The sequence below is a fragment of the Phyllobates terribilis genome, unplaced genomic scaffold (assembly GCF_046119375.1).
Source record: "Phyllobates terribilis strain yellow unplaced genomic scaffold, ASM4611937v1 Scaffold_5__5_contigs__length_657084704, whole genome shotgun sequence".
NCBI lineage: Eukaryota > Metazoa > Chordata > Amphibia > Anura > Dendrobatidae > Phyllobates > Phyllobates terribilis.
The window spans coordinates 424,413,051-424,436,903 of record NW_027362765.1 but is presented as its reverse complement, the minus strand read 5'-3'; the positions used below and the strand labels follow the sequence as shown (position 1 = coordinate 424,436,903).

Genomic DNA, 23,853 nt, shown 5'->3' with positions numbered 1-23,853 from the left:
TCCATCAATTTGATCACAGATTCCCACGACTGATGCTCATTTCGTAACTTAGCACAGAATTATAGTATCACATTACAAAAGTGTTTGATGTATACATTTCCATCATACATGTATCTAGGACAGGAGTCTTACAGTTGCCATAGAATTGAAAAAACATCTGCTAAGACATTTTCTGATATAAAATAATTTTACTTTCTGGTAAATGTAGAGAATATCTGTGCAGATGTACAAGATCTACTATAAACAAACCACCAACCTGGCAGGAAAACTGAAACCAATGGGTGGGGGGGTGGATATAAAAAAAAGGCAGCTGCCAGTGGAATAGTTGGCACAGTCATCAGGCTGGCATTAAGTTGATATCATGGACCTAGTCAGAACATCAGTGTTGGTTCCTATAAAGAAGAAACCCAAACTTGTCCATATTTCCTCTGCTTTTTACCGCTATGAAGTAAAGTTCAAAGAAATCATCTTGTATTTGTTAGAAAGGAAAATGGGGACAAGCAGGAGGAATTTTCTGATGGAACTTGGAAGGAAAAGGGGCTTTCATATTGAAAATGAACTAAGGTAGGAATATAATATATTTATATAATCAGTATTCCACGTTTAATTTGTATGGATAACAAGAGCGAAGGTTGAGATAATGATCGGGTCATGTACTATATATTCCTCTTTATTTCCATGTGGATGACTAAGTATTGTATAGTATAGGCTGCTGTTTAAAGGCCTTATGCTTTCCCTGCTTTTGGGGGTTCCTCAGAAATCAAAAGTTGTCTTCAACATACACTCTATGGACAAAAGTGTTAGGGCACTTAACAGTTCCTGTAAATGTAATTTGTATGACATCCCAGTCTAAATCCATAGAAGTTGATATGGAGTTGGTCCTCCCTTTGTAGCTATAACAGTTTCCATTCTTCTGAGAAGGCTTTGTGTAAGATTTTGGAATGTGTCTGTGGGAATTTTGCCTGGCGCACAAGCTCCGTTCTGGTTCATCCCAAAGGTGTTTGAGGTCTGGGCACTGGGCAGCCAGTCAAGGTTTTCCTTACGAAACTCACCTAAACATGTCTTATGGACCTTACTTTTGTGCAATGGGGCAGAATCATACTGGAACTGAAAAAAGATTTTTCGAAACTGTTCCATAGAGTTGGAAGCAAACGATTGTCCAAAATGTCCTTGTATGCTGAAGTATTAAGATTTCCCTTTGCTGGAACTAGGGGACCAAAGCCAACCTCTGAAAAACAACCTCCTAGCATCTTTCCTACTCCAAAGTCTACAATTGTCGCAATGCAGTCAGGAAGTCATTATCCTGGTTTTTGCCAAACCCTGACTGGTACAAATAGAGAAACATCATTTACAGTTCACAGATCATGTTTCCACTGAGTCAAGTGCCCGCTAGCTTTACACTACTCCCTCCATCATATGGCATTGTGCTTGGTAATGTAAGGACTGTATGCAGTTGCTTGGTCATGGAAACCCATCTCATAAAGTTCTCGGTTTGCAGGTTTTGTGCTATGTTAATGAAGGAGGTTTGGAACTCTTTTTGCACTATATGTCTCAGCACTTGGCAACCCCATTCTGTAACTTTAGTTTTTTTGCCACTTCTTGACTGACTTGTTTTGCTTCCTAAATGCTTCAACTTCTCGATAATACCACCAAATTCAGTGATCTCTTTGGAACTAACCATTCATTCACAAATGTTTGTAAGGGAAGACTGCATTGTAAGGAGCTGGATTTTATGCACTTGAGGAAATGAGACTGAATGAAAAACCTGAATTTAGTGCATCCTAACACTTTTGTTCCTATAGTTTATCTCCAATTTAGATCTGGTAGCATGATACATAGCGGCTGACACCATGGTTGGGAGTGGTTTTAGTTTTGTGTAGTGGGGCTGGAATAGGGGTTTGCTTGCAGAGCTTTTATGGGCGATCATTGATGGAACAGAAATTGGTGCATTATCAGTCTGAAAGGAATATGTTTTGTGTGGTCATCTGGGGATTTGGAAAATATCAGTACAAATATAGGCTTCAGGTGACAAGCTGTGTCAGGCTCAAACCTTAGGTCTGCAGCATCTGAAGTGAGAAGAACTCTCAAGGAGTTAATGTAACAACTGTAATGTAAAGTGGCAATTACAGATAAAAAGTATGAAGGCGCTAGTAAGATTAGGCCTTATTGTAAAAGTAAGATGGTTAGATTACTATAAATATTGAAAACATAGGTATATTTCACACGCAATTTTTATTTTTAAAATAAGTATCACATTAAAAATTAGCAAAGGAAGATAAGAGTTATAAAAAGTGATTCCTGAAGGGTAAAATGAAGCTCTATGCGGGATTCTTTTTGCAGTAGGCCCATGGATTTTTGAGCTGATTGAAGTTGAACGTTGTGGGGATAGTCTATGTGGTTTCCTGGATTAAAGTAGAGGGGGAGAAAGGGGTTAGTGAGCGGGTTTACTCACCACATGGCCGAAAAGAGAGTGCAGTTTACTTGGTTTAGGTGTGAATCAGGGTTGGATCCATAGCGTGAGACAATTTTGATAGTCGTGGTAAGTAGTAGTAAGTCCCAGATTGTGGACAGCTCATATGAGGAGCATGAGGAGCATGGCCTGGAGGGTACAGAGTAGAGTAAGTATTTGTTTAGGCTCAGTTAAGTACATAAATAGGTAAGTAAATCAAGAATTGAGTGCATGAATAGCAATGTAAAAAAGGGTTCAGTTACCTGTAGGGCGTGTATATAGAGATTCAGGGCTATGCAGGCTTGAGGCGGTTACTGGAGAGCTCGTTTCGGTGGTAATTATGCTCTCCTTGTGTTGCAATCAGAGTGGTATTACCTTAGCTGCAGCCTATCCTAGGACTAGGATACTAGCAGTAACTGGCGTGCTGTGGGTAACAATACTCCGGTCCTGTGCTGTTAATGCAGTGCATGCACAATGTGGTGCAGTGAATAGTTCTAAAATCTCTATCAGAGCACTGCTCCGTCACTTACAGTTGTGGATTCGTCTGGAAATGTTCCAGTGCGGGGTGTCCTCGGCGTCGCAGGATTGGTGCGTCTTGTAACAGCACCGAACGAGCTCTCCAGTGACCACCTCAAGCCCGCATAGCCCTGAATCTCTATATACACGCCCTACAGGTAACTGAACCCTTTTTTACATTGCTATTCATGCACTCAATTCTTGATTTACTTACCTATTTATGTACTTAACTGAGCCTAAACAAATACTTACTCTACTCAGTACCCTCCAGGCCATGCTCCTCATATGAGCTGTCCACAATCTGGGATTTACTACTACTTACCACGACTATCAAAATTGTCTCACGCTATGGATCCAACCCCGATTTACACCTAAACCAAGTAAACTCTCTTTTCGGCCATGTGGTGAGTAAACCCACTCACTAACCCCTTTCTCCCCCTCTACTTTAATCCAGGAAACCACCTAGACTATCCCCACAACGTTCAACTTCAATCAGCTCAAAAATCCACGGGCCTACTGCAAAAAGAATCCCGCATAGAGCTTCATTTTACCCTTCAGGAATCACTTTTTATAACTCTTATCTTCCTTTCCTAATTTTTAATGTGATTCTTATTTTAAAAATAAAAATTGCGTGTAAAATATACCTATATTTTCAATATTTATAGTAATCTAACCATCTTACTTTTACAATAAGGCATAATCTTACTAGCGCAAGACACACTTTATAACTGTAATGTAATGTTTCCAACTTCTGGGAAGAACAACCCATATTAATAGTAGCAAATATAAAACAAATACTGTTCTCCTCTTCAGATCCAATCCACATGCTCCGCTGCGCTTCTCGGTCTTTGTATACAAGTGGCCATCATTTGACCGCTGCAGCCAAACAAAGGTCAAGTGCCATACTATTGGCATCATGGTTGTGCATTGTGCATTGGTATTAAACAATTGACTGATGATTGACAGCATGCAGAGGTTTTTTTTTCGTTTTATAACATCTTCCGCTGTTTTTATTTATTTATTTTGAACAACCCCTTTAAGATGGTAAAAACTGAGTTGAGGGAGTTAACCCGAAGATAAAGGCTACCTTAGATTGTTAGTGGTTATGGAGGAGCCATTGGTGATCTACCAAAGTTGAGAAAGTCCTAAATCCCATCTATTGCTTTCACCTCTCAGGACGGTATACTGAAGAAAGCAGGTCAAGCTGTAACTTGCTGTGTATGAAATTGAAGCATCTGTTATTTTGTACTTTTTTATCAAGCGTTTTGTCTTTTTTTGCTGTGCTTAGCTGAAGGAGCTTTATATATTTTGTTCTCTGTGCCAAATAGCAGACACAGCTGTACAGGTATCGGGGGAGCACTGCTATCAGCAACTCCTGCGCTTCCACTGCCACAATGCTAGGTCTGGATATGGCAATATTCCCAGTCTTGCCGCCTGTGTAACGAATTAACAATTAATGGGAATATTTTATATAATGTAGATAAACCACAGGAAGCAGCCGTTCTATCTCCAACTGATTTTCTTACTACAGGAAATTATGTCGGGTTGTGGTATTTACTGGAGAATGAAACAGGAATGAATATCTGTTTTCATAAACAAACATTAAGTACAAACATCCTGTAAGGAGCGCTACTGCAAAGGCATATCTTAAAGTATGATCAACCCAAGAGATGTCCCCAGATATAACCTTTCTGAATCCTACAAGTCCACTGACTGCTGTATATATGCAGCATCCTATTCATTTTTTCATTGGTGAAATAGTGAATTGACCTCATATCTTATGAGGTCATATAGAAAATTTAGAAAGGGTCCTTCACTTGGAAATAAAGATACCTTGACAAGCAGCATTGAGGTAGCTAATAAGACAACTGCTTAAAAGGTTTGTCCACCCCTGCTTTCTTTTTTCCAAAACCACCCAGCATACTTAAAAATAATAAAAGAAAATATTCTCAATTTACTAATTTCCAGTAGTTCCTTTTCCATCGTGACCTTGGTACCAATTGGTCTCCGCACTTCCTTCCCTAGCCAAATGGGCATGTGACTCCCGCATCCAAAGTGATCACATGTCTGCAGGTCCAGGACAACATATAAATGGCTTTGCACATCATCATCTGGTCTTATAGATACATGTCTGCAGTGGTCACAAGTCCAAATGAATGGAAGAAGAAGTAGGGTACCTGCGGCGGCACCCGGACAGCACTAGAAGCGGAGTAGTGGAGGATTTGTAAATTTATTTTTTTTAAATATTTTAAAGCTTACTGGATGGTTTTGGAAAATAAATTTACCAATGGTATACTGCAAAGGCTTTTCCCATCTGGGAATATGGAGTTTCCCATTCATTACTGTCTCTACTAGTCAGAGTTACAAGCTGTTCCTGTTAAGAAAACATTGAGGCCATTAAATGCAAATATACGGTCTCCCTCTCGACAGCAAGTAAACACTAAAGGAGACCAGCAGAGCAGGAGTACTGGAGCATTGGGGAAGTATAAGTAGTTTTGTTATTTTATTATATTTCCTCCATTGTCTTCCGACCTCGAAAAGCCAATTTAATGTTGGTAGTTGGTTCATTTGTGGGTTTGCATTCAGTGCATTAATAATTTTATACTATGTATTTTAAGCATTTATAGCACTTGTGTCTTGAAACCTACACGTGGTTTAGAAGTGTGACATTTGTGGCTACTGATTTATCTTTACATCAACTTCCTGGCTGAAGATGTTTTACTTTACTGATTAAAGTGAATTTATAAAGGAGTTATAGAATGAAAAATGGATGGAAGGAGAAGACTTAAGCCATTGATTGATGGAAAGCTAAGAGTGGAAGGATGGAGGAAAGAGACTGAAGGGAGAGGAGGAAAGGCAGTAAGAAAGGAAAGGCAGGAAGTGAAAGAAGGGAAGTAATGGGATGGAAGAAAAGGTAAAAAGTAAATGAATGAGGGAAGAAAAAGGTGGAAAGGGAGACATGGGAGGGAAGACAAGAGATGAAAATTTGAAAAGAAAGATAAGAGGAAAGGAAAAGAGGTTGGGAAGAAAAGGAAGAAAAGGAAGGAAAGAAAGAATGATGAAAAGAAAGTGATGACTTAGAGGAAACAAGACAAGAAAAAGAAAAATGATTAAACTGAAAGAACATGAGAGAAGGAAAGAAGGAAGGATGGATTTAAACTTTTGCTTGCTCTAAAGAAGACGAAAAAAGGAAAGAAGGGAGAGAAGAAAAGGAAGTAAGGAAAAAAAAGGGAAGAGTGGGAAGCAAAGGAATGGAAAGAAGGGTGGGAAGGAGGAAAGAGGGAATTGAAGGAAAAAAGTAATTAAGAATGGAAGAGAATGAAGACCTAAACCTTGTTATCTGTAAAGAAAGAATGGGGAGAGGGAAGGAATGAAGGGAGAGAAGGTTGGGAGAAAATGAAAAAAAGGGAAGTTGGGAAGAATGGGAGAGAATGAGGTAAAGGAAGGAAATAAAGTAAGATGAAACAAAAAGGTAGAACTAAACCTTTCCATGTATATTAAGAACATAAAAATACGTACAGAGTGTGTCTGTGACGCTGAGTCACTTTTCACGGGCAAGCAATTAGACAGGATAGTCAAGGAGCCTGAAGTCAAAAGCCAGGAGGGTACGTCATAAACAGAGGGAAGAAACAAAGGCGTAGTCAGATAACATTCTGTTAGTCAGAATACCAAGAGGTTAGCGGATCAGAGCAGAAGGGGTTAAACAGACGGATGGTCAGAACAAGGTCCAAGGTCAGGCAACAGAAGATCAATGCACAGAACACTAGGCACAGAGCACAAACCTCACACTAGCTGAATGTATGTCTGGCAGAGGTCTGGGACAAACAGCCCAGTTAAGTAGCCTTGTAGTCACCTGGAATAATGAACACCTGGAAATAGCCAGTGCCTCCCAATCCCAGATTGGACAGCCGAGCTGTCAATCAACACACTGACAGTTCCAGCACGCCCCCGCACCAGATTGGATGGCCGAGCTGTCAAAGTACTGACAGCTCCAGCACGCCCCCACACCAGATTGGATGGCTGAGCTGTCAAAGTAGTGACAGCTCCAGCACGCCCCCACACCAGATTGGATGGCCGAGCTGTCAGTAACTGCATCCCAGACACACTGGGGGGTGGAACCGTGACAGTGTCATTACAATTTGTTGTGTGGAGATATAACACATTAAAGCTTTATTTTTTCTAGGTTCTACAACATTCCTAGAACATTTTCTAATGCAATTGCAGAAAAGTAGACTTATTTGTGAGAAACTCTTTTTAAAAAATATCACTCGGGATTGAACATGTTGGCTAGGAAGAATAATAAATATATCATAAAATATTAATATTTTCATGACTTTTTATGAACTCATTAGGAATAAGAAAAATGTGCACAATTTGTTCTTTCTGGCAGGTTAGATTTACTCTACAAGAGGAATAGCTGACGAAAAATAGAAGCTCCTTTCAATAATAAAAAATCAGCACAAAAGGAAAAAATTTCCGTTCTAAATCTGCAGCAGCTACACATCTTTGTTGGAAGTCAGAGGTTCATAAATTAACAAGGACTCCTGTTGTCCAAAAGCTGTTCTTTTAATTATTCATTATTTACTCGGAAATTCACTTGTACATGTAATAGCAACGTACAATTAGTCTGACTATGGAATCTGCTGTTTACAAAGAGGGAAATTATAGACATTGGCAATATGCGTGTTACCAGCTGTTGAACTGAAGCCTAGGACTCTCACAGTACTCTTCCACCAATCACACCTGCTGCAGATTTTGTGCACATTGGTACTTGTAGAAACTGAAAGAAATCTCCAAGTTTATATTGCGAGTAAAAGTTTTTAGTTATAAACCGCTGTATAGCATAGTGCTAGAGATGAGTGGATCTTTTTAAATTTGAATTTGCTTTATTTGTGGAATTTTCCCCCAAAATTTGATTTGCAGAAAATAAATTTGCGCAAATTTCCATACTGCAAAGCTTGTAATTGCTTGGGAAATACACGTGGGGGAGAGGAGAGAGAGAGAGAATCCTGCTAACTACAAGAGCTTACTCTATACAGGAGAGCGAAAACCCATGAGAGCTTATACTCTATAGCAGAAAGAGAGAGAGATGACCCCGCTAACCATAAGAGCTTACACTCTATAGGAGAGAGAGGACCCCGCTGACCATAGGAGCTAACACTCTACAGGAGGACCTTGCTGACCATAAGAGCTTACACTCTACAGGAGAGAGAGGACCCCGCTGACCATAAGAGCTAACACTCTATAGAAGAAAGAGGACCCTGCTCACCATAAAAGCTTACACTCTACAATAGAGAGAGAGGACCCTACTGAATATAAGAGCTTACACTCTACAGGAGAGCGAGAGGACCCTAGGCGAATATAAGAGCTTACACTCTACAGGAGAGAGAGGACCCTGCTGGTCATAAGAGCTTCAACTATATAGGAGATAAAGGACCCCGCTCACCATAAATGCTTACACTCTACACGAGAAAAAGAGGACCCTACTGACCATAAGAGCTTACACTCTACAAGACAGAGAGATATGACCCTGCTGACCATAAGAGCTTACACTCTACAGGAGAGAGAGGGCCCCGCTGACCATAAGAGCTTACACTGTATAGGAGATGACCCCGCTGACCATAAGATCTTACACTCTACACGAGAGAGAGAGGGCTCTACTGACCACAAGAGCTTACATTGTATAGAAGAAAAAGAGAGAGAACCCTACTGACCATAAGAGCTTACTGTCATGATGCCGTTGTCTGACAAGTCGGGAACAGGGGCATCTACCCTGTTCCTAACTCTAGGGGCGCCCTAGCAATCCCTGCTCCCCAGGTTACTTCTGATGGTGAAGATGCTGGGACCTCGTAGATGATAATAGCATCCATAAAAAAGAGAAAAAAAGCTTCTGTCTCCTATTACCGTAAATGGTGAAAACTTAACCAATTATGGTGCTCTAGGTTCATATATGATACCAGTAGATAGCCTATTTTAGGCATGCTAAGATGTGTAAGAGTATATTTTATAGGGTACTGTCTCCCTTCTTTTTGATCATGAGTGCCATTATTTTTGATTCTCTGTGGGTTATAATATATGTCACGGGCATATTAAGCGATCGAATATGTAAACAAATGTGCCTTTATCTTTAGCACCTGTGTTACCCTTTCTGTTGCACATAGTATTCATCTAATGATAAGCACAGACTTAAGGTGACATGGAGTGCACTCTTCTATTCATGCGCAACACAATATGCCACCTCCCCTGTTAAACATGACCTCCATCTGCTGGAAATGGGCTTCTCGGGCGTGCACGGTGGAACAAACAGTGGAGCGCACACTTCCGGGCATGCGCGATGCGCTTTACCGGAAGTGTGCGTATCTGAAACGTGCGATGGTGCGCATTGTGTGGGCCCCTTTCTGGTCATGCATGGTACATTCTGCCGTGCCACGCGAACCGGACACCAACATGCACAGTTTCTTTCCTTTTTTCAGCTTATATGGAACGCAAACACATGCAGTGCCTAGAGATAATCGGGGTCTCTGTTTTTCAAGCCTCTATTTGGCTTTGGATGTGGGATGTGGCCAAGATCTAGGGAACTACTTAAAGGGAAGTGGAGCTAATCTGAGCAGACCATTTGTTTGAGCACTGTCTCCCTGCTACACGTAATGCCACATGTAAAGGCCTCTGACTAGCTAAGTGATCTATTTTCTTTTTCTTCTATAACATTACGTGTTACACCTACTCCTGATGAAACTCATAGCAAGGAGAAACGCATTGAATAGCTACTCACTGAAGAAGCGGACAGGACGTACGTAAAACGCGTATGAATGTAGTGTATTGATAAAAAATATTTCCATTAACCCTTTTGATCACCGGATCATCTTTTCTTACGGAGGAGCATGGATATCTATACACCTTTCTTCTGCCATATCCACCTGTTGATGTACACTCTATAGGAGAGAGAGGACCCTGCTGACCATAATAGTTTACAGTCTACAGGAGATAGAGATGACGCTACTGACCATAAGAGCTTACACTATACAGGAGAGAGAGATAGATAACACTGCTGACCATAAGAGCTCACACTCTACAGGAAGAGAGAGGACCCTATTGACCATAAGAGCTCACACTCTACAGGAGAGAGAGAACCCCACTGACCATAAGAGCTTACACTCTATAGGAGAGAGAGAATTACTCAGTGACTCTGGAGATGGAAAACAACTCTGCTCTGTAAACTGTTCTCCATTGGGAACCACTGATCTGTGATGACTCAGGTATTGATCACCACTGTACAAGGTATGATAATCCACTAGATCTCAAAGATGCAGGGCATTATGGGGAAACCTATGCGGCGATGCTAAACAACATTAGCCTGTGGGAAATGGTGGAGGGCAAGTTTTTTCTCAAACCGTGAATCAAATCTCAAAGTGTACGAATTCTTGTGAAACAGTGAATTTCATGAAATTCAACTCGAACTCGATCTGCCACAGATCGATCCCCTCATACATAGTGCATATATGGCTGCTTAGCCGTGACTATGGTCTCTATGACTTAACTGCATGATGTAATACTGCAAGATCCAATTGTGTATCGAGTTAAAACATTTTGCAATATTTTCATAGAATCAATAGATCCCTACCTAGTTATCAAACATTTCTAAGAGTAATAGAGTAATCGCACAACATAGCATTCTAAGAAAAGATTCTCTAGCATTGTTTTTGATTGATTAAACAATTATACTGTATAATTAAACAGATGAGTCAAGAGGACTGCTCACACTGCTGTCCACCCAGTCTATCTGATCTAATACTGGATGTCACACATGCAGGAAGCCCACGTGGTTCGTGGACCTACTGTGCCACGCAGCCCGGCTTGTCTAGGAGGGGCGTAGCTAAGCGGCTACCTGGTGTTCACTGGAGCTCCTGATGGTGGAGTCAGGCTTGAGCTGCAGATAGCTGACAGGTACCCCTCCTAGGCAGTCCCCGGTATTGCAGCTGCTGACCCAAGAGGTGAGGTACGCAGACACAGACTGGGCTTGGGCTCCGTTCAGACTACTCCTTGGGCAGGACGGCTACTGACATAACTGTCCGGACAACTCGGAACACTAGCATAGATACATGTTCAGACACACAGGTCTCAGGAACAGGTTTAGGTTCCGCCAGAGTGGCTTCAGAGTTCGGATACCGCCAGATGCAGGTTTAGCCACTGGCCACACACAGACCAGGGAAGTAGGCTCAGGCACTGGCCGCACAAGGACCAGGGGTTCGGGTTCAGGCAATGGCCACATATGAACCAAGGGAGCAGGTTCAGGCACTGGCCACACACGGACCAGGGAAGCAGGTTCAGATACTGGCCACGCATAGAACAGGGAAGCAGGTTCGAGTGCTGGCCAGGGGTTTGGTTACAGGACCTGGCCACACAAGGACCAGAGGACCTAACAACTCACTAGTTCCAAACTAACTAACCAATGAATCAATGGTGCTTAGGCACCTCCCTATTGGGAAGGGTGCCTTTTATACAAGATGCCTCCCATCTATTGGCTGGGGACATCTTAACAGGTGCACATGCTGCCCCTTTAATAACAGGGAAATGTGCGCGCGCACTAGGTGCACCACCAGGAAATACACAGACAGAGGCAGGAAGCAGGGAGATATGACTGGGACCACATTGCGTGGCCAATGCAGTGAGTATGTCGTCGTCCCTGCATGGAGGGGAAGGAGATACATGCAGCATTAGTGCATGGGTGCTGAGATAATGCTGTCCGCCCTGTATATGATCTAATGCTGGAGAAACCAAGGGTGCTGCTGAGGCAAGAAGAAGCTGCTCACATTGCCTTCCATCATGTCTATCTGATCTAATATTGGACATACCAGGTGTGCTAAGGAAGCTGCTCACACTGCTGTCCACCCTGTCTATTGGATCTAATGCTAGAGATACAAGTGGTACTGAGGTAAGAAGAAGGTCCTCACACTGCTGTCCACCACGTCTATCTGATCTAATACTGGAGATACCAGTTCTGCTGTGGTAAGAAGAGGCTGCTCACACATCACTCCACCCTGTTTATCGGATCTAATACTGAAGATACCAGTGGTGCTGAGGTCACACTGCTGTCCACCCTGTCTATTTGATATACTACTGGTGATATCAGTGGTGCTGACGTAACAAGAAGCTGCTCGCACTGCTGGCCATCATGTCTATCTGATCTCATATTGCGGATCCCAAGTTGCTAGGTAAGATGATGCTGCTCACACTGCTGATCACCCAGTCTATCTGATTTAATACTGTAGCTACCATGAGTCTTGAGGTAAGAAGAGGCTGCTCACATTGCTATCCAACCTGTCTTTTTAAATGCTGACCATCTGTTGTGACCTGGAGCTTGAAATGTGTGGTATAGTTTATCTCCTGGTGACAGTAGTGACGTTTCCTACTGTACATGCTCATAGGCTTCTGTCCTATTAACATTCTTGGATAGGTTTCTGTCTTTGTAACATGTTGGTGGCCATTCTTATATACTACAGTGATTACCTCATTTGACAAAACAAGTATGATTTGCTAATTTAAGTTGTTTAGGAATATATTTGCAATGACATTTTCTTTTCCTGTGGAAACCCTTTAAAGGGAATGTGTCACTTATACAGTGGGGAAAATAAGTATTTGATACACTGCTGATTTTGCAAGTTTTCCCACCTACAAAGAATTGAGAGGTCTGTAATTTTTATCGTAGGTACACTTCCACTGTGAAAGACGGAAACTGAAAAAGAATCCAGAAAATCACATTGTATGAATTTTACATAATTGATTTGCATTTTATTGCATGAAATAAGTATTTGATACAATAGAAAAACAGAACTTAATATCTGGTACAGAAACCTTTGTTTGCAATTACGGAGGTCAGACATTTCCTGTAGTCCTTGACCAAGTTTACACAATTGCAACAGGGATTTTGGCCCACTCCTCCATACAGATCTTCTCCAGATCTTTCAGGTTTTGGGGCTGTCGCTGGGCAATATTGAGCTGCAGTTCCCTCCAAAAATTTTCTATTGGGCTCTGGTCTGGAGACTGGCTTCTTAAGTAGCCACTCCTTAGTTGCCTTGGCTATGTGATTGGGGTCATTGTTATGCTGGAAGACCCAGCTACGACTCACCTCCAATGCTCTTACTCAGGGAAGGAAGTCAAAATATCACGATATATGACCTCATCCATCTTCCCTTCCTTACGGTGCAGTCATCCCATCCCCTTTTCAGAAAAGCACCCCAAAGTATGATGTGTACTGCACCATGCTTCACGGTTGGGATGGTGTTCTTGGGGTTGAACTCATCCTTCTTCCTCCAAACACAGCGAATGGAGTTGATACCTAAAAGTTCTATTTTGGTCTCATCTGACCACATGACCTTCTCCCATGCCTCCTCTGGATCATCCGATGGTCATTAGAGAACTTCAAATGGGCCTAGACATGTGCTGGCGTGAGCAGTGGGACCCTGAGTGCCCTGCAGGATTTTAATCCATGATGGCGTAGTGTGTTACTAACCGTAATATTTGAGACTGTTGTCCCAGCTCTCTTCAGGTCATTGACCAGATCCTCCCGTGTAGTTCTCGGCTGATTCCTGATCTTTCTCAGAATCATTCTTTCCCCATGAGGTGAGAACATGCATGGAGCTCCCAGCTGAGGAAGATTGACAGTCATCTTGTGTTTCTTCCATTTTCTAATAATTGTGCCAATAGTTGTTGCCTTCTCACCAATCTGCTATTGTCCTGTAGCCCATCCCAGTCTTGTGCAGGTCTACAATTTTGTCCCTTGTTTCCTTAGACAACTCTTTGGTCTTGGCCATGGTGGACAGGTTGGAGTGAGATTGATTGAGTGTGTGGACAGGTATCTTTTATACAGGTAACAAGTTCAAACAGGTGCAGTAAATACAGGTAATGAGTGCATTGTAGGAGGGTTTTCTTAACCCTTTACCCCCGAAGGTGGTTTGCATGTTAATGACCAGGCCAATTTTTACAATTCTGACCAGTGTAACATTATGAGGTAATAACTCTGGAAAGCTTTAGCAGATCCCCCTGATTACAAGAATGTTTTTTCATGACATACTGTACTTCATGATAGTGATAAAATTTCTTCGATATGACTTGCGTTACTTTATGAAAAAAACAGAAATTTGGCGAAAATTGTGAAAATTTAGCAATTTTCAAACTTTGAATTTTTATGCCCTTAAATCAGAGATATATGTCACATAAAATAGGTAATAAATAACATTTCCCAAATGTCCAAATTTATTTTTGTTAGGAAGTTATAAGGGTTAAAAGTTGACCAGCAATTTCTCCTTTTTCCAACAAAATTTACAAAACCATTTTTTTAGGGAAAACATCACATTTGAAGTGACTTTGTGTCACGGGTGTGTCAGATGTGACAGGCAGTCGCCCTGCAGTTAGTTGCAGAAGATCTCTTCGTTTGGCATTAAAGACACCTTCTTAGCTGTTTCACTATAGGACCCAGCGGCTACCTCCTTCCTGCTAATTGACACCCTGGTTTGGGTGTTTAAATAGTTTCACTTTGCAGCAGGAAGGTGTCGGTGATACTCCCATGTTTCTTTGTGAATTATTGGAGCTCTCAGACTGCTATCTTCCTCTGTGGTGCTAGGATGACGCTTGGAGTTATCTCTTTGAAGTCAGCTAAAGCTAAGCTACTTTCCCCCGTATTTGTCTCCCTTGTTGCCTTTAGTTGTTAGTGGGGATCGACTAGTCCTCATCCCCCCTTCCCTTTCCAGGGCCAAGCCCTAGGGAAATATAGGGTTTAGGTTTGCGTGTGGCGATTGGTGAAGAACCAATATAGGGACGTTAGTGGACACAGGGTGATATCAGATCAGCCTAGGAAGTCTCCACTCCCCCCTTTCCCTAGAGTCTGGGGTCCCTTTCCCCTTCCCTTTATGTTGCACTTAGTCTTTCACACACCTTGCATGACATTATCACCGGCAGTGCACATTTAGAGAAAAAAACACAACAAAAAAATCTGACACTTTGGTTTAATCGTGTGGATTTTTTTCGGACGTGTTTTTTTTCCTTTCTCCTTGGTATGGGTTCAGTTGCAAAGCTTGTAGAGCGGCTGCGCAGCCTGTCTCTGGAGGTGAATGACCTCCGCTGTGAGGTTCAGCAACAGCATCAGCGGCTATAGGTCACTAATGTGGGGGGTCTCTGCAGATAGGCCTGTCCAGCCTGAACCCAAGGTTTCCCTCCCAGAGGGCCGCCATCAGGGCATTACTGCCCTTACTGCTGTATCAGACCCTGTGAGCAGCAGTACAGAGGGGGTCCGGGCCCAGTCGGGGCTCCCCCTCTTGTGCTTCTGCTCGCGGGGTCCCATGCTGTAACAAAGTGCCGAGCTCAAGGGCGTGCGCTGCCAAAGGCAGTGCACATCTCGGCGCTGAGTTCCTTACCGGAGCTCAGCAGCTGTGCAGCTCCAGTAGCTCTCCCATACTTCTCCTGACTTCTGGTCAGGTGACAGCGCGTACGTGCCGTCACCTGACCAGAAGTCAGGAGAGAGCTGGCGGCGTACCGCCGCTTGGTGCAGTGACCCTAGGAGCGCCAGGATGCTGCAGACTACTGCAGGGATCGTATGATAGGTAAGTATGACTATTTTTTTAAATAAAATTAATTAAATGGGAGTGGGAGGATGAGCACATGGAGAGTGGGAAGCGCACATGGGGAATTGGGAGTGGGGGGGTGAGCACATGAGAATTGGGATTGGAGGGTGGGAAGAGCACATGGTGAATTGGGAGTGGGGGGTGAGCACATGAAGAATAGGGAGTAGGGGGATGAGCACATGGAGAATTGATTGGGAGTGGGGGGATGAGCACATGGAGAATTGGGAGTGGGGGATGAGCACATGGAGAATTGGGAGTGGGGGTGAGCACATGAGGAATAGGGAGTAGGGGGGTGAGCACATTGAGAATTGGGAGTGGAGGGTTGGAAGAGCACATGGAGAATTGGGAGTTGGGGATGAGCACATGGAGAATTGGGAGTGGGGGTGAGCACATGGAGAATTGGGAGTGGGGGTGAGCACATGGAGAATTGGGAGTGGGGGTGAGCACATGGAGAATTGGGAGTGGCGGGGTGAGCACATGGAGAATTGGGAGGGGAGGGTGTGCAGAGAACATGGAGAATTGGGAGGGGAGGGTGGGGGGAGAGCACATGGTGAATTGGGAGTGGAGGGTGGGGAGAGCAAATGGTGAATTGGAAGATGGGAGTGGGGAGAGCACATGATGAATTGGGAGTGGGGGGGGGTGGGGAGAGCCCATTATGAATTGGGAGTGGGGGAGAGGAAATGATGAATAGAGGGTGGGGGTGGGAAGAGCACGGACATGACATAATGAATTGGGACAGAGAGTGCATGCAAATATAATGAATCGGGGGAGCAGGAAGTACAGAGTAGGGGGAGTTGATGATGCAGGAGTGTGACTGGTAATAAATTGGGGGAAAGAGTACAGATTCTAATTAATTCATATATTCATTAGGTGGGGAAGTGGCTATTTACAGTTAGTGGGGGCACAGTGGTGGATTACAATTTATATTTGGAATGGTGGGCTGCATAATGACTAATTATATATTAATGGTGGGAGCATGTCTGTTTTCAGCTGTGTAATGTAAAAGTTGGGGAATGTGCTCTAGATAACTGTGTGTTATTTTATGCAGAGACGAGTCCTGACTGGAAGAAGTGATGGTGGTCTGTGCTGGATGAAGGAGAAAAGCGAAGATGAAGGACTTCACCTAGGGATGTCACCGGTGAGTCAGTGTGTTATCTGTACACTGACACTATACACACTATACACTATGTACTATGTACAGGGCTACTGTGTATAATGTCACTGGTGATCATTGTATTACCTGTACACTGACATTATATACAGTGCTCCTGTGTATAATGTCACTGGTGATCACTATATTACCTGTACACTTACATTATACACTGTATACCATGTACAGAGCTCCCGTGTATAATGGCACTTATAGCAATATTAGTATTGTGTTTTTTTTATTAATGGTCAGTATTGTAGTACTCGGTCACTATGTGGTGGTAATATGTGGTCATGGTGTGGCGGTATTTGTCCCTTGTATGTGGTATTATTCGGTCACTATGTGGTGGTAATATGTGGTCTGGTCATGTTGTGGTGGTATTTGAACCTTGCATGTGGCATTACTGGTCATTTTGAAAAATGTATATGACACATTCCCTTAAAGAAAAATAAATAAAAATATACCTAAAAAGAGTATTGGATAGTTTACGAAATGTTTAATAGGTTAGAGTAGAGTAGAGCCCGGCCAGAAGAGTCTACCTTATCATGGTGGCGGCTTTAAAAATCTTTTGGCCAAAACAAAAGCTGCTGGCAATGTGTGTGATCTGGTGTTCAATGGGAACTGGTAATGTGTGATTGGTAAGGACGTGGATCAGAAGTGGAGTTTTTCAAAGAGTGGGCAGTGGGACTGTAGAAGGTTCGAGGGATGAAGGGGGAGCTGGGGTGGAGCCTGGGCGAAGTCTCAAGGGGGCCCGAAAATGTTGTCAGTATGGGGCCCTGAAATTCCTGGTGGCAGCCCTGCCCTCCTGAACAGGTTTTGAGGAGGTAAGGACAATTTATTGTATTCAACGAGGCCTGCAAACTGTATTTTAAACTTGGTCCTTACTCTTCCGGAAGTGAGGAGCAGCGAGTAGGAATTGAGATCTCTCTACTGCAGGGAGATCCTCAATCCTGGGCGTTTTCTTTACCGCAGGATTCGGTTTGTCTCCAGTCTATGAAGAGGTTTTTCGGGGCTCTGGCCCTCATCTATGATGACCCTGACCGAGTCGCCTTGGCTGAGTCTAGGCTATGTCGCCTTCAGCAGGGAAATTGGTCAGTGGAGATGTACAATTCTGAATTCCGTAGATGGACAACGGATTCTAAATGGAATGACTCAGCCCTTAGAAGCCAATTTTGTCAGGCCTGCGCAGTATATGAAACCCTTCCGTCCTTGGAAGCTGCCATGTCATTGGCCTTACGTCTTGATAGAAACCTTCGGGATAGACGGGTGAGACCACCTTCTCCGGGGCCTTCTTGTCGGGGTTATCTACCTCTGCTGGGGGAGCAGTCTGGTGGTGAACCAATACTGGGGAAGGTGAAGGAACCCATGCAATTAGGAGGTGCCTTTAGCTCATTCATTTCCCCAGAGATTCACAAGAAAAAAGGAGTATGTTTTTTTTGTGGGAAAAAGAGACATTTTATTAAGACTAGTGATGAGTGAGCACTAAAATGCTCGGGTGCTCGAAGCTCGGGTCGAGCACATTGGAATACTCGGGTGCTCAACCCGAGCAACGAGCCCAATGTAAGTCTATGGGAAACTCGAGCATTTTTCTGGTGGTACCCCCAGGCGGTCTGCAGAAGGTCAAAAATTGCCCTAATCTATGGGAACGGTGCTCAATTAAACGTCAGGCAGAATTTTTAGAAAATAGCAAAAGGCAATGGTACTCACCAGCCAAGGTTTCAAGAAAAAATGCACACCAGGACACGGCCGGCCCCCTTTTTGTTAGAAGGAGGTAACACAGGTGCAGAATGCTAATGAACAATCGCCCTCACTCACTCTCACTGGAGGGGCGACTACCCAGCATTAAAACTGCACACAGATGAAACTTGCAGTAGGGTGCAATTCACACACTCGCGGCACTGTGCCTAGCCAGCATCCTATTACACGCCCCTACTATTCGACTAGGCGGGATGCCTGGCACCCTATCCGTGCATCGCAGAGTTGTGAAGCCCCCACTCACAAGGTCACCATTACTGGGCCTGGCCGTGCCCTGGCAGATAAAAAAAGTGCAAAAAATATCATATGAGGTATTAGTTGATATTTTGGCCAAAATACGTAAGCTCGCAACCCATCGTCAAGGGTCCTCACGGTTTTGCGAGTCCCTACTCTAATATTAAAAACAGACAGCATAGCCAGAACAATAGACAGAATTTTTAGAAAATAGCAAAAGGCAATGGTACTCACCAGCCAAGGTTTCAAGAAAAAATGCACACCAGGACACGGCCGGCCCCCTTTTTGTTAGAAGGAGGTAACACAGGTGCAGAATGCTAATGAACAATCGCCCTCACTCACTCTCACTGGAGGGGCGACTACCCAGCATTAAAACTGCACACAGATGAAACTTGCAGTAGGGTGCAATTCACACACTCGCGTCACTGTGCCTAGCCAGCATCCTATTACACGCCCCTACTATTCGACTAGGCGGGATGCCTGGCACCCTATCCGTGCATCGCAGAGTTGTGAAGCCCCCACTCACAAGGTCACCATTACTGGGCCTGGCCGTGCCCTGGCAGATAAAAAAAGTGCAAAAAATATCATATGAGGTATTAGTTGATATTTTGGCCAAAATACGTAAGCTCGCAACCCATCGTCAAGGGTCCTCACGGTTTTGCGAGTCCCTACTCTAATATTAAAAACAGACAGCATAGCCAGAACAATAGACAGAATTTTTAGAAAATAGCAAAAGGCAATGGTACTCACCAGCCAAGGTTTCAAGAAAAAATGCACACCAGGACACGGCCGGCCCCCTTTTTGTTAGAAGGAGGTAACACAGGTGCAGAATGCTAATGAACAATCGCCCTCACTCACTCTCACTGGAGGGGCGACTACCCAGCATTAAAACTGCACACAGATGAAACTTGCAGTAGGGTGCAATTCACACACTCGCGGCACTGTGCCTAGCCCGCATCCTATTACACGCCCCTACTATTCGACTAGGTGGGATGCCCGGCACCCTATCCGTGCATCGCAGAGTTGTGAAGCCCCCACTCACAAGGTCACCATTACTGGGCCTGGCCGTGCCCTGGCAGATAAAAAAAGTGCAAAAAATATCATATGAGGTATTAGTTGATATTTTGGCCAAAATACGTAAGCTCGCAACCCATCGTCAAGGGTCCTCACGGTTTTGCGAGTCCCTACTCTAATATTAAAAACAGACAGCATAGCCAGAACAATAGACAGAATTTTTAGAAAATAGCAAAAGGCAATGGTACTCAGCAGCCAAGGTTTCAAGAAAAATGCACACCAGGACACGGCCGGCCCCCTTTTTGTTAGAAGGAGGTAACACAGGTGCAGAATGCTAATGAACAATCGCCCTCACTCACTCTCACTGGAGGGGCGACTACCCAGCATTAAAACTGCACACAGATGAAACTTGCAGTAGGGTGCAATTCACACACTCGCGGCACTGTGCCTAGCCAGCATCCTATTACACGCCCCTACTATACGACTAGGCGGATGCCCGGCACCCTATCCGTGCATCGCAGAGTTGTGAAGCCCCCACTCACAAGGTCACCATTACTGGGCCTGGCCGTGCCCTGGCAGATAAAAAAAGTGCAAAAAATATATGAGGTATTAGTTGATATTTTGGCCAAAATACGTAAGCTCGCAACCCATCGTCAAGGGTCCTCACGGTTTTGCGAGTCCCTACTCTAATATTAAAAACAGACAGCATAGCCAGAACAATAGACAGAATTTTTAGAAAATAGCAAAAGGCAATGGTACTCACCAGCCAAGGTTTCAAGAAAAAATGCACACCAGGACACGGCCGGCCCCCTTTTTGTTAGAAGGAGGTAACACAGGTGCAGAATGCTAATGAACAATCGCCCTCACTCACTCTCACTGGAGGGGCGACTACCCAGCATTAAAACTGCACACAGATGAAACTTGCAGTAGGGTGCAATTCACACACTCGCGGCACTGTGCCTAGCCAGCATCCTATTACACGCCCCTACTATTCGACTAGGCGGGATGCCCGGCACCCTATCCGTGCATCGCAGAGTTGTGAAGCCCCCACTCACAAGGTCACCATTACTGGGCCTGGCCGTGCCCTGGCAGATAAAAAAAGTGCAAAAAATATCATATGAGGTATTAGTTGATATTTTGGCCAAAATACGTAAGCTCGTGTAGCACCCTGATGACTCGGCTGCTACAGGGGTATTACACCTCAAGCCAGAGGTGTGGTATTCCACTCCCGGGTAAGGATGGAGTGTGGAACTGAGCTAGTAGGCTGCATGCACTACATACATCCCATTTCCGGGGACAGAACGACGGTACTCCCACCAGTTTATGTGCAGGTACGACAGCGTCTGTCCCTGGCTGGAGTGGGAGGGGGGTGGAACATCCCAGTAGTGTAGGGGCAGATAGGGGGAGTAGTCTGGGTAAAGATAGGAGCTCATTGGGTGCTGGTCACCTGAGCTCACACATAGAGGGAGTATATAAGGTGGGCACCATCTTAGAACAGGGTCAGTCAGTGAGAGTTTAGCCTGAGGAGCAGAGCAGAGGAGCACAGCCAGGAGGGCTGACAGGGAGCTGTGGCTCCGGCTGGGCCCAGCTCCAGAACAGAGCCTGCTGAGAGAGAGAGGAGTGAGAAGGACCCAGAGAGGAAACAAGAAGGAACCCCAAAATCCCAGAATAAGGACAGAAGGGTGAGGGGTTGGCGAACAAGGGTACCGGAACCCAAGCTGGCAGAGGCCAAAACGAACCTTAACCAGGAACCGGAGGTTGTGGGCAGGATCTGCCACGACCCTCACCAAATCCACTAGAAAGGCACACCAAGCATAGGGTCAGGGAGCCCAAAGGAGGCTTGACCACCAAGAGACCCGAGGGAGCCGGCCAAAAGTGGATCCCTGGTGGGAACGGCCAGAGGAAGGGAGAGTCAGAAAGGAGCTCAGGACCACGCTCCAGAATTGCCTGGGGGTTGGCCGAGTCCAGGACCTGGTGGACGCAGCACGGCTCGGGTGGTCACTCAAGGCCAGAGTGACCAAAAGAACATCAGTAAGTAAAAACCCTGAAACTGCATTTCATGCCTCTGAGTCTCCTTGCTGCACCTTCACAACCACCATCCTCCACGTCTGACCCCCTGAGGCTATACCCCTCCCGTTGGGGGTTATACTACCACAGCTGCACACACACCACCAGCCTCAGTGGACCATCCTGCAGCGGCGGCCCTTTGACCGCAAATCAACGGGTGGCGTAGTCGACACTAAGAACATCTGCAAGGACTGCCGCACACTGAGTTTGACACCCTGGGCACGGACCGGGTCACAGCCACTCGGAGACTACAACCCCCATCTGATCCGGCTCCGGGTATCCCTAACAACATGGCCCAGGGGGCGCGTCAACTTTGGCGTAGTCGGCAGGATCACGTGCCCGCAACAACCGGGTACTGCGTGCCTGAAGAAAAATTCGCATTTACCTCAAAACGAAGTCTCCCGCCAATTCCAGAGGGTCCCCGCCATCGGACGCCATCTCGGATCAGTTCCCGCCATTTGCCCGTCATCTGCAGTCTTTTCCCGCCATCTGCAGTGTTGCCCGCCACTGGGAAGCGGTTCCCGCCATTTCAGAAGATTTCCCGCCTTGGCAGAGCGGACGCCATTATGGGCGTGCCAGAGGATGGCAAGAGGCCACCTCCCATCGTGGGCCAGGATCGGAAATGGCGCCAAAAGTGGAAACCGCCCCCACCAGCAGAGACTGTGATGATTGATATGTCCATCAGCGTGAAGGAACTGCCCCTGGAACTGGCAATCACAAAGTTGCCCCAGGACCACCCCCAATGTGGGCGGGGACGGAACAAAAGAGCGAAGATGGGTGCAGCCTGGAGGAGTCTGGAGAGAGCGCACCCGGAGATGAGGAGTCTGGAGAGGAGTCCAGAGAGAACACACCCGGAGATGGAGGGAGAGTCAGGCAGCACCGACCCTGTGGTCAGGAGCCTGTTGCAGGCCGCCACTCCAGAAGGCCTGCTGGAGATCCTGGCACAGCTCCCCCGAGACCGGGAGCGTGCACAGACCGCGCTGGAGGGCCTCGCACGAAGGATGGCCCGGGTGCAGCAGGAAACACTGGCGGAGTGGACCCGAGAGATGGCCCTGCAGGCTGGAGCCTGCCAGCGAAGCATGCCACCCGCAGCGAGGAGCAAGTCCACCTCTGAGGACGGCGAAGGAGGGACGACGGCCGGAGACGACGCCGCGGAGGGAGCCAAAGAGATGAAGGCAGGTAATGGGGACGACAATATCCCGTGCCCAGAAGCCGTAAACCTGCCCCAGCTCCCCGTCGCAGAGCCCGAAGCCCCACTCACCGTTCCCGTAGCCGCTGCGTCATCGCTCCAAGCTAGGCCTCAAGCGGCCGGAGCCGCGACCACGCCCCCTGTGACGTCACGCTCCTCGATCCAGAGCACGGCCAAGCAGGAGACGCCACCGGCCTGGTCGCAAGGCCGAGTGCCCCCGGGCGCCGCCGTACCAACAGCGCCCTCTACCTCCACTGAGCCACCGGCCTGGTCACTGGGCCAAGTAACCCCGGGCGCCGCCGTCTTCACGGTGCCCTTTACATTCAGGGTGCCCCAGGCCTGGTCGCAAGGCCTGGTGAACCCGGGCGCCGCCACCAAAACAGCGCCCTCAACGTCCACAGCGCCACACCTGGGTGAAGATCTATTTGCCCAGCACACATGCCCGGATGGGCAGCCCTTTATATGGCCACCGGAGTATTACCAACTTGAGCTCCAAAAGGAAAGGCCCCTGTGCGAGCCCCTGATTCCAGCTCCGGCGCCCGCCAAGATCACCCCACTCTCGTTGGAGGAAGGAGCAGGAGGACGCCGCTACTAAAGTACGGTAAATGGAACTGTAAAATAGTTACCCGTTAGGGTACAGGAACTGTGACCATTATAGTCCCCGTTGGGACCAGTGAACTGTTCCAGTGTGTCCCATCTCCCCACAGGCTGAGGACTGTGAACAGCCATTCCTTTTCCCCACTGGCCGAGGACTGAGAGCGGCCATACCTCCCCTTGTATATAGTTGCGCTTCCTAAGGCGCCCCCTACCGGTTTTATAGGAAACTGTTTTTCTTGAAGAGACTGTTGCACTTTACCCGGTC

The 23,853-nt window shown here is 45.8% G+C and overlaps 1 protein-coding gene across 1 annotated transcript in view; it reads left to right on the top strand.

Annotated features, from left to right (window-relative positions):
• Positions 1-336: 336 nt before the first annotated feature.
• Positions 337-23,853, top strand: part of LOC141271601 (DNA nucleotidylexotransferase-like) — a 279,576-nt gene continuing 256,059 nt past the window's right edge. Inside the window, exon 1 of the mRNA XM_073681645.1 lies at positions 337-564. Coding sequence (XP_073537746.1) covers positions 362-564 — 203 coding nt within the window. The 5' untranslated portion in view covers positions 337-361. The remainder of the gene's footprint in view (positions 565-23,853) is intronic.